This window comes from Anabrus simplex, chromosome 7 (genome assembly GCF_040414725.1).
Source record: "Anabrus simplex isolate iqAnaSimp1 chromosome 7, ASM4041472v1, whole genome shotgun sequence".
Taxonomy (NCBI): Eukaryota; Metazoa; Arthropoda; class Insecta; order Orthoptera; family Tettigoniidae; genus Anabrus; species Anabrus simplex.
This window is the reverse complement of record NC_090271.1, coordinates 337,251,467-337,263,213: the sequence shown is the minus strand read 5'-3', so window position 1 is coordinate 337,263,213 and position 11,747 is coordinate 337,251,467. Positions and strand designations below refer to the sequence as shown.

Below are 11,747 nucleotides of genomic sequence, written 5' to 3'. Positions count from 1 at the left end.
GTTCGCCATACTGGGGGACTATGGGATTAAAGGTAGATGATTAAAATCAATCAAAGGCATTTATGTTGACAACTGGAGTGCAGTGAGAATTGATGGTAGAATGAGTTCTTGCTTCAGGGTACTTACAGGGGTTAGACAAGGCTGTAATCATTCACCTTTGCCATTTGTAGTTTATATGGATCATCTGCTGAAAGGTATAAAGTGGGAGGGTGGTATTCAGTTAGGTGGAAATGTAGTACGCAGTCTGACCTATGCTGACGATTTGGTCTGAATGGCAGATTGTGCCTAAAGCCTGCAGACTAATATCTTAGAACTTGAAAAAAGGTGCAATGAGTATGGTACAAAAATGAGCCTTTCGAAGACTAAATTGATGACAGTACGTAAGAAATTCCACACAAATGAATATCAGATTGGTGATACAAAGCTGGAACAGGTAAATGATTTCAAGTATTTAGGATGTGTGTTCTCCCTGGATGGTAGTATAGTAAGTGAGATAGAATCAAGGTGCAGAAAAGCTAATTCCGTGAGCTCACAGCTGCGATCAACAGTATTCTGTAAGAAGGAAGTCAGCTCCTATAGGAAACTATTTTTACATCAGTCTGTTTTCAGACCAACTTTGCTTTACGGGAGTAAAAGCTGGCGGGACTCAGGATATCTTATTCGTAAGTTAGAAGTAACAGATATGGAAGTAGCGAGAATGATTGATGGTGCAAACAGGTGGGAACAATGGCAGGAGGGTACTTGAAATGTGGAGATAAAGGCTAAGTTAGGAATGAAGCTGTACACATAAACAGGTTTTTGTGGTGGGGTCATGTGAGGCGAATGGATCATCGTCATCTTCTAAAGGCAATGCCTTGTCGCTGTAGCCATGTCTGACGATCTTCTGCTAGCCTCTTCATGTTGCTATATGAGCCACATGCCAGTTCACCGACAGAGTTCTCGATGTCATCCCCTGGGTCTCTTTCCCAGTACTTCACCTTCAATGATGGTTTGGAGAAGATTCTCATGTCACAGTCATGTCCAAGGAATTTTGTTTTTCTCTTCTTTATCGTATTTAATAAACATTGATCCTCTTTTACGTTCTTTAAAACAAAGTCATTTGTTTTTTTTTATCTGTCCAACTTGTTTTTGTAATTATTCTGCAAAACCACATTTGAGCAGCCACAAGTTTTGTTTCTTCCTGTTTCCCTATGTCCAGGTTTCGCACCAATACAGTAGCACTCTGCAAACAAAGGTCTTGAGAAATGATTCTTGGTCTCCAAACTGAAATGGTTGTTCAGCAATAAGTTTTTCTTATTTTGGAAGGTTTGTTTTGCTGCCACTAGTCTTTTCTTGATTTCTGAAAGGGATCTATTATCGGAGACAATTACACTACCCAAATAGGCGAATTGTGTGACTTGTTGTATCGGTGTGTTATTTTTAACTGTTTTCTGCCTGTAGGCTATTGTTGTCTACTATAATGAATGTTGTTTTCTTTATATTTATTTTTAGTTTAAATTTTCCTAAGGATTTGTTGAATGTTCTTAGCATCTTACTCGTATCCTTTTCAGAATGAGCTAACATAGCAATATCGTCAGCAAAGCGGATAGTGTGCACCTGAATACCACTAAAATTCACCCCTTCAGTGTGTTCTTTCTAATGGCATTTTCTATGAACAGGTTAAAGGGACATGGTGACAGTGGGCAGCTTTGTCGCAACTCCTCTTCTAATTTTTGCTTCTCTTGTAGTACCATTAATATTAACTTCCTTGGTTTGAGCTTTATATGAATTCAGAATAACGCACCTGTCTTTCCAGTCAAGTCCCATATTCCTCATTACTTGAAAAAGCAATTTCCACTCAGTATTATCAAAGAATTTCTCCAAGTCAATAAATGCTATGTAAGTTTTCCTGTTGACTTCTATCCTTCTTTTCAGAATTTGATGTAATGCTAATATTGCCTCCCTAGTTCCTTTCTGTGTTCTAATGTCATATTGATCGTTATCCAATTGTTGTTCTATTTTCCTTCTAATTCTATCTTTAATGATGATAAGTAAAATCTTAGAAACATGAGAAAGGACTGCTAATGTTCTATAACAATTCGTCCATTTCATGACCGTATCGATGAGTATAATCAAGAAGTTAATATAAAGAACCACCTAATCGATACTTTATTTTTTGCCTCAGGCAAAATTGAATATATATTAATACTTACAGAACATGTTTTGACCACTTAGTGGTCATCTTCAGCTGTATAAAGAAAAAACTAAGATGAAAAAAAAAAAACAAAAAACAACCTAAGAGTATCACTTGTCCTTATTATCCTAATGTTTTTTTTTTTCATCTTAGTTTTTTCTTTATACAGCTGAAGATGACCACTAAGTGGTCGAAACATGTTCTGTAAGTGTTAATATATATTCAATTTTGCCTGAGGCAAAAAATAAAGTATCGATTACGTGGTTCTTTATATTAACTTCTTGAATGTTCTATAATATGACAATCACATGCATTTCCTTTTTTGGGGAGTGTAATTTTTCTACTTTTAATAAAATCAATTGGTAAGGTTCCTTGTTTGTAACATTCAGTAATCACTTCAAACAGACCATTTTTTTATGGTATCATCGCAGATTTGCAAGAGTTCTGCTGGAATGACACCTACACCAGTGGCTTTGTTCTGTTTTAGTTTAGAGAGTGCTGCATCAAACTCTGCTGCAGTGACAGGCGGTCCTCCATTGACTTCTTGAATTGATTCCACATCCTCCAAATATTCTTCAATATTGACATCATCTTCTCCATCATATAAGTTGGTCACTAAATTTTTCAATTTGAAAGAGCAGTTTTCCATCTTCATTTTTAACCACATTGCTTTTAGTTCTTTTCTTGTAGCCCAGAGATTTTAGTATGCTTTATTAGAATACCCCTTCTTCAAATAATTTTTGATTTGTTTACTTACTTCTTCCATCCAGTTGTCTTTGGCTAGTCAGCATTTTATTGTTATACAGTTTTTTAATTCTTTGTATTGTTCAAATTGTATTTTCCTTAATCTGTTCCTTTCTTCAATGAGCTCTAGAATTTCTGAGGTCATCCATAGTTTCCTTGGTTCTAATTTTGCTGTACCGAGAACTTCTGTGTGGCAGCTATCTCTAACCCACTTTTTATATCATCCCATCCCGAGCTACGTTTCTTCACTTTGGTAGCAGTCTTGAATGATTGTAACACAATAGAATCTTGAAGTTTATGTAGGCACCACTTCTTCTGTCTGAATGTCTGGAACTTCTTGAATCTGACATCACATTTAGCAGCAACAAGAATGTGATCACTGTCGATTTCAGTACCTGGATAACTATGACTGGATTTCACTTTATTTCTGTACCTCTGTTTAACAACTATAGTCAATCTGGTGTCGTCTTGTATTTCCAGGGGCCTTCCAAGTATAACGTCTTATTTTAGGAGCCTCAAAACATGTGCCTGATATAAGCATCTCGTACTGCTCATAAAATTCTAACCAGTCTTCTTTCTCTTGAATTTGTTTCACCCAAACCAAATTTACCACTGTATTGAACATTTTCATTTGAACCTACAGAAACATTAAAATCCCCCATCAAAATCACATTGGCGTTCTTGTCCACAATTTCAAATAGTTCTTTGATGTTTTCATACATCTCTTCTACATCTTCATCCTTACTGTTGGTGAAATGAAATGGCGTATGGCTTTTAGTGCCGGGAATGTCCGACGACAAGTTCGGCTCGCCAGGTGCAGGTCTTTCAATTTGACACCCATAGGCGACCTGCGTCATGATGAGGATGAAATGATGATGAACATGACAGATACACCCAGCCCCTGTGCCAGAGAAATTAACCAATGGTGGTTAAAATTCCCGACTCTGCCGGGAATCGAACCCGGGACCCCTGTGACCAAAGGCCATTCACCATTACGATTCTATCATTAATATAATAGGTGTTCTCAACATTGTGGACTCAATTACCTCAATTGCTACTCCACTACTTCCGATTCTATTGTTGCCACTATGAATTATTCTAAAGTCCTTAGATCTGAAGTCACCATTGCCAGCCCATCTTGTCTCTCATTCACCTAGAACATCTAATCTGTTCTTCACCATTGAATTTTTTAGTTCTTCCAATCTTCCAAGTTTGAGCAATGTTTTAACATTCCGTGTGCTAATAAAAAAGTGTATTGTTTTCCTTGCGAGGATTTCGCGGGATGACGACAGGAAAGGCCTCGCTGTTACTCCCACTCCTGCTGGAACTTGGCTTCCGATTTCTATGATCAGTAGAATCAACTGTATCATCATAACTCAGCATGGCTACTATACATGGGCTATCCTTACGATCTTTAATGTAGTAGTTTCCCATTGCTTTGTACATCCTCATGCCGTTGACCTATAGGTTCTTCCGCTTTTAGGGACGGTTTCTCATCCCAAGGTCAAGAGATTGCCTTGAACCTTCACCTGGTCATCCGCCCTCCTAAGTGATCGTTGACGTGGTGGAGGAGGACTCTTTATCCCGGAAGTCACTCGACTTTCCTTTTTAGTCGCCTTCTATGACTGGCAAAGGTTTCTGTGGGTGAATTCTAATCCGCAATCCACACGGACAAAGGGCCATGAAGGGCGTGACAATGAAAGACTCCCTAGGCCTGGAATGCTCTAATACCGTCAGGGTCGGAAAGGAACAAGAGTTGTCCAAGGGAGGATGAAAGTAAAGAGCCTGGCATAAGTAAGTAAGTAAGTGGCCAAGACTCAGCTAAAGGCCCTGTGATTGCCAACCCACACTCCCAAGTTGAGAGCCCCTGGGCCCCCTTTTAGTCGCCTCTTACGACAGGCAGGGGATACCGTAGGTATATTCTTCATCTACGTCCCCCACCCACAGGGGCGAGCATAGGTTAACGAGGAGATTAATGGACTCTGTTATCGAGGGTAAGAGGAAAAGAGGGAGACCAAGACAACGATGGTTAGACAGTTTCTAATGATTTAAAGATGATAGTTATAGAACTAAATGAGGCTACAGCACTAGTTGCAATAAAGGATTGTGGCAACGTTTAGTAAATTCACAGAGGATTGCACTGAACGTTGAAAGACATAACGGTCTAAAATGAAGATTTATGTATGTGTGTAAATTGGGCATCACCGCCGGCACAGCTTGGCAACAATGCTCTCTCCACTCTAAGTATACGCTACTTCCGCGCTTGGCGTCAGTCTCATGCATATTCTCGGAGTATCAACACGAATTCCACAAAGCGTTTGCAATCTTTTACTGCGAGTGACAAACTGAAAGTAGTTCGGGAAGCCGAAATAATTGGAAATCGTCCTGCCAGTAGGAAATACGATATTGACGAGTCGTGTATTCGCGATTGGAGAAAGAAGAAAAATGTGTTATTAACATGTAGTGGTGATCGTAGAGCTTTTTGTGGACTGAGTGTACAGTTTCCAGAAATTGAAATAAAAGCTTTATAAATATGTGACAGAAAAGCGGGAATTGGGATATGATGTGTCAACCGAAATGTGTCAGCTAAAGGTATTAGAGATCGCAAAGGAACTTTCAACAGAAGGGTTTAAGGCAAGCCGAGGATGGGTTAGTAATTTTTATAAAAGAAATGGGTTGAGCATACGAAGGCATACCTCAATTTCACAGCACCTTCCTGGTACCTACAATGAGAAGTTATTATTGTTTCAGAGTCACATAATTCGGTTGTGGAAGGAAAATGCATATTTGCTTTCCCAAATTGGCAATGCAGATCAGACGCCAGTCTTTTTCAATGATGAATTATAAGGGTGCAAGAAGTGTTACCATTAGAACAGGTGGTAATGAAAAACAACGGTGTACAGTAATGTTGTGTATTCTCGCCGACGGAACCAAATTGCCGCCGTACATTCTCAAGTGAAAGACGCTTCCTAAAAATCTACCCGCTGGTGTTACTGTCAGATCTCATAACTCCGGCTGGATGGACAGTTCACTTGTGAAAGATTGGGTAAAGTGTGTCTGACAACGTCGCCCTGGTACATTATTGGGACAAAAGAGCTTGCTTGTTCTCGACAGTTACCGCGGCCACATAACAGACGCTGTGAAGAAACATACCAAGGATGAAAAAACCAACGTAGCAGTTATTCCGGGCGGGATGACGTCTATGCTACAGCCGCTGGATGTCTGCGTGAACCGTCCATTTAAAGCAGCCTTGAAACAGCTCTATACAGAATGGATGGCGGCTGATAATCACACACTGATGCCAACTGGTCGCATTCAGCGCCCGGAAGTTCAGCTGCTGTGTTCGTGGATTTTGACGGCATGGAATCGTATCCCTGCAGACCTCATATGGAAGAGATTCAGGAACTGTAGCATTTCTAATGCTATGGATGGCAGCAATGACGGCATTTTGTGGAAAGGTGATGGTGATGAAAGTTTTGAAGTTGGTACTGATGATGATGATGATGATGATGATGAATGAATGAATGAACTCGTTGGATATCGTTCTGGAAATGTTTGTTTACTTTTATTTGTATTTTCTAATAATTTGATGTGTGTTAGTAAAGATTGTAAATAATTTATACTTATCATCATTTTTTAAAAATTTTGTTCTTTCAAAATAAGGGTGCGGGTCTTATTCGGTGGCGGGTGGTATTCAAGATTATACGGTACTCAGAATACGTTATCTTTTCACACTAAACACATGACAGTGGAATAAGAATTACTTCCAAAATGTTTCTGTTCGTAGCAAACGTCTTCTTTTGTAGGCTCGGTGTGATTTGTTGTTGGCCAGATGACAATCTCGACCAGTATTCTCTTTCTCTTGCTGGAATCAATCAATTTTCTTGCGAATGATGGGAAGCTTGAAAAATAAATAGGAAGTGAAACATGATTAGGCAAGGTCACATTCCTAGTTTGTATTAGCGTTAATAAAAACACTCGGATGTCAGTCCATCAATGAAATTAAGTGCAGTTAATTTACCAACATTTTCCTTAAAATGTCTCAACTCACTGAAATTGCTAATTTGTAAGGAAACTTTGTGATCATTACAAATCTTCTTGCCATAACACCTCATGGACGGAACTTGTTTCTTACAGTTTTTGGGCCACCATTTTTTAAAACCAATGATTTCATAACCATCAAAGTAGTGGAGAATATATTTTCCAGTTTTAAAAAATTTCTCGATCATAGATATGTGCTGAGTGGCATTCAAACACTGCCACCTCTTACCAAGAAAATGTAGCCAACAGTAGACCTTGTCAATGGTTTAGTTTGAAGCATGAGCACAGGAGAGGAACAAAGAAGTGTCGAGAGAGAGGGAGGGGGAGAGAGAGAGAGAGAGAGCGCACAATGGCAGGACAGTGTGCAACAGGGAGCAACAGAAAAAGAAGATGAGGACAATCTCCACATCTTCACAGACAAGCTCTCTCCTTGTCAATCCCATCTCTTCTCAGCTCCCGACAAGCTAGTTTCTGATATAAAATTAATTGAAGTCATGTTCATGAATCAGTGATACCTGAACAAATTTGAAGAACATAACAGATTATTTTGTTCTATCATTCATGCTCTCTTACCATTTACAAATACACTAGAGTCCCGTTAATCCGAAATTCCGGTTAATCCAAACTGAAATATTAAATTTAAAAAAAAATTCTCCTTATTGAAATGAAAGTACATATTATAGAACGAAGATTTACTTGCATTTTATTAGTCATATTTTACTAGAATAACTTAATGTAAACATAATTAACCATCAATCACTGGTAGTTTATCTTTACAAAGTCTATTAGTTTCTTTTGCCGTAGTGATTGGAACCTACTCGAAGATGCAGCGATAAACCAGCGTCTCACAAACATCACACCAGTGGGCGTAGCCGCGGAGTGTTGCTCGACGTAGCGCACGGCAAGTTGTACGGCGGCCGCGGCATCTGAATGCGACACTAGTTGTTCATTGTGGTCTTCTTCGTCGTCAACTTCAGATTCTTTCTCCACCATAGCTACAATTTCTTGGTCTGTCAGCTTCCGTCCACTCACTAATCTCATTTTCATTGGCTTCCTCACACCCAGGAAGTAGTTGAATGGTTTCAAGGAGATAAACATTTGAAGACGCTTCCGCTGGACTAAGAAGATGTACAATATTATAGGGAAGGATCCACCTTTCAATACTCCATAGTAAGTTGAACTCTCGATGAATGCGAGACTTGGCCACAATTTCTTCCATGTTATTCATGTAACTGCTAAAGAATGGACATTTCAAATTAGAGTATGTACTGTATGGTATTGTAGAAACTATTTTCCTCAGACGGTTGAGGCGCTGGCCTTCCGACCCCAACACGGCAGGTTCGATCCTGGCTCAGTCCGGTAGTATTTGAAGGTGCTCAAATACATCGGCCTCGTGTTGGTAGATTTAATGGCACGTACTGTAAATAACTCCTGCGGGAGCAAATTCCCGGCACTAGGCGTCTCCGGAAACCGTAAAAGTAGTTAGCGGGATGTAAAAACAATAACATTATTATTAGAAAATATTTTCTGATTAATCCGAAAATTTCGTAATCCGAACAGACTCCTGTCCCAATTAGTTCGGATTAATGAGACTCTACTGTAAATGATATTTCAGCATCTACACTGTTGAGGGGGGACTCCAGACATACTGCAGAATTCTACATGATATTCCAACTTCTTGGTTTAATGTTCATTTTTCACATAGAAATAAAAATAAACATTTCAAACAAGTTTAAAATTGTTGACTTTGTATTTATGTAGCATTTTATCTCATATTCAAAACACGTTAAAAAGAGGTTTACAGGTTTTGAAAAACGTAAATACGAAAGTACAAGCCTTTATAAAGATTTTGCATAATATTGCAATTGCGCAAAGTCATCACCCATATATATATATGGGATATAATATTATTGAACAACTTGAATTCTTCAGTCTTATATATTTGACATGTTCCGAGATCAAGTCTGATATCCTTTAGGACTCTACCTCTTCTTTGAGCAAACGCCTTTCTCTGTTTTTCTCACAGGCACTCTCTTTCTTGTATCAGTTAAATGAAACTGAGCTTCAGTTGGACTGTCTACTTTGAGGGATGCTCATCCCATAAGGTCTCTCTAACTGACTAACAGGGAATATCAAAATAGTTTTAATTATTTAGAAAGGTTCTCAATGATTTAATATACAGTGAAACCTCGTTAGTATGTTCCTCATTAACACGTTTTCCCGCTTAGCATGTCGTAAATTTGAAGTCCCGACACCCATCGTGTTAAATCTGTTTAAAAAATACCTTACTTAACAGGTCACGATTTTTCGCCTTTAACACTTAGTACGATCATATATTCCCCAGACCTGAGAATGTTCTTTGTCATCCCTTATGTGATTTCCAGCAGAGATAAGAGCCCTCACCACGGGTTGGTTGGAGAAAGTTGCACGAAAAGAGAAAATGACCTTCAATTCTTCCAGGGGGAAGCTGTTAGCTTAGGTAAAGTTGAGTTTTGCATCACTTATTGGCAGCAAAGGCAGACAGGACAGTGCTAAGTTAAAGCACAGTAATAGATTCCACTGTGGCTAGGAGCGCTGAATTCAGTATTCACAAGGATTTTTCTTTTTCAAAGCTGTCCTGTTGACGTACCTGGCTCATGGCTGGGAGTCATTTGAAATTATGCATCACAGAAGTTACGCCACAAAATGTGTAACGGAAGTGTAATGGATGGTCATGACCGAGAGACATATTTATGATCATCTGATTTTCTCAAAGGGAAAAGTGGTTTATTTTTGTTTTATGTTCTATGGAAAGATCTTTGTTGTCAGTGAGATTGTTGAATAACACAGTGCGCTTGATTGTGCTTGTAGCCTATTTCGCATTCCAATCAGAAGTCAGAAATTCATTTATTCAAAATCATTCTTTCCAATTTTGTAAACTTTCCTTTGCACACTCATTTTTTTGTTCCGTTTCTAGTTTGCTTATACACATTTTCAATTTTGTCTCGGTTGCCCACAATAATGTTCAAAGTAGAAGCTGCTAATTTTAACGTTCATGCAAATTCTACGCGCTTAAGATGTGGATTCCTATCTACTTCTTGAAGCATTTAAATTTTTTCCTCATTAGTGAGTGGTTTCACGACCCTTTTCTTATCCATAACTAGGCCATCACAAGACAGATACCGTATATACCGCGCTACTGAACTTCTTACCATTATCCTATTAGTCTGTAAGTAGGCTGTCACGCAACAAATAATCACTTCACTTCTTTTTACCACTCAACACAATAAATTGAAGGTAAAGCGGTGTACCATTCATACAAAAAAACAAACTGCTAGTTGACACATTTATTCACCGGCGAGTCTGTCCGAACCAATGCCGAGTATTGCCGATGTTTCGTGTTCAAGATGGCGGCCGAAGGTGCTTAATCGCGAATGGAGAATATAACCTTGCGAAAAATTCTTGCTGGAACAAAATGACCAGAAAACAGTGTTTAATTACCCATTGGTTAGTTGAAGCCTTAGGTTTCTGACAATTCATTATACAAGTGTTTTAGGAAGAAAGTGATCTGCTGTAATATGTAGGTACTGTAGCTATTTCTAAGAGCCGAAGGGCAAAAGAATGTTGTATCTGTTTTTCCATGTTTTTCACATCTTTTAGTTCTTGTTACTGTAAGAGGCTCCAGTAGAGAATTATTGATATCTGTTCTCTCGACGTTTCACACTTTTGTGCTCTCCTTTATCTCCTGAAACACTACACACACAATGTAAAATGTACTAATGTGTAAAGTGATAGCATCTCCCTGCTGGATAGTTTTTAATCAGGTATTCGATAGTACATTTTCCCGCTTAACACGATTTTTTTCACCGTCCCCTGCAGAAACGTACTAACGAGGTTTCACTGCATATATTTTTTCAGCACGTCATAAATGATTCAAACATTTCTATGAAGTAGACTGGGCACATTTCTGTCTGACTGAGATAAGCTTTTCAACAAATATTCTATATTGCCGTTTTGTCTGACACAATACAATAAGACTGTTTGGATTGTAGTCAAGACTTCTGAGTTGCTTCAGACGAGTTTGGAGCGTTCTTAAACTGTGATTAAGAACACGTGGTACTTGGCACACCTGTTGGGGAGTGAAGCCTTCTTGATATAGAAAGTCCAATACTTCTTTCAACTTAGGCACATTCACTTTTAGCATCTGGGGAGCTTTGCAAGACAGAAACTCCAACATCTCCGCACTACATTCCAAACGGTGGCAGAGGTAGCTAACGACAGAGGGATGAGAACCCAGGAGTTCTCGACTGCTTACATGTTTCTCGACCGTTCTGCAATGCAAAATAAGAAAGATTACAAATGCAAAATCGAAGATACAGGGTTCCAAACTTAACGATAAGAAGAAAGCACAAAAAGACAAGGACAGTCTCCATGTCTTCAAACACTGCACACAGAGTACAAAAGGAGAAAAAGATTCCAATGGGATAGTATGAGTATTGGAGAGGAATGAACAAGTGTCGAATCAAGTCATTTATAGAAAGGAATAAGGACGAACATAATGGCAGGTCAGTGTGTCAGTCTTACCCTACACTTCCTGTATCAAGACTGAAGATCTATCAAGTTGGCCCCTCAAGGAGTGTTGATGCCCACTCTTCTGATGAAGCTGGGAAGCAAGTGCTGCGAAGAAAGAGATCCAGAAGAACTGGAACTGGGGAGAAGACAGCCTTTCTATTTGAAGACAGCAGTATACAAATATGTCCTTGTGTGTTTTCATGTTTGTTCTTGTCTCCTCTTCAATTGCTCCTTCTTC

The 11,747-nt window shown here is 39.0% G+C and overlaps 1 protein-coding gene across 2 annotated transcripts in view; it reads right to left on the bottom strand.

Annotated features, from left to right (window-relative positions):
* Positions 1-8,456: 8,456 nt before the first annotated feature.
* mTTF (mitochondrial transcription termination factor) overlaps positions 8,457-11,747 on the bottom strand; it is a 41,932-nt gene continuing 38,641 nt past the window's right edge. For both annotated transcript variants that reach the window (XM_067151805.2, XM_067151806.2), the window contains one exon: positions 8,457-11,268. In XM_067151805.2, coding sequence (XP_067007906.2) covers positions 10,881-11,268 — 388 coding nt within the window. In that variant the 3' untranslated portion in view covers positions 8,457-10,880. The remainder of the gene's footprint in view (positions 11,269-11,747) is intronic.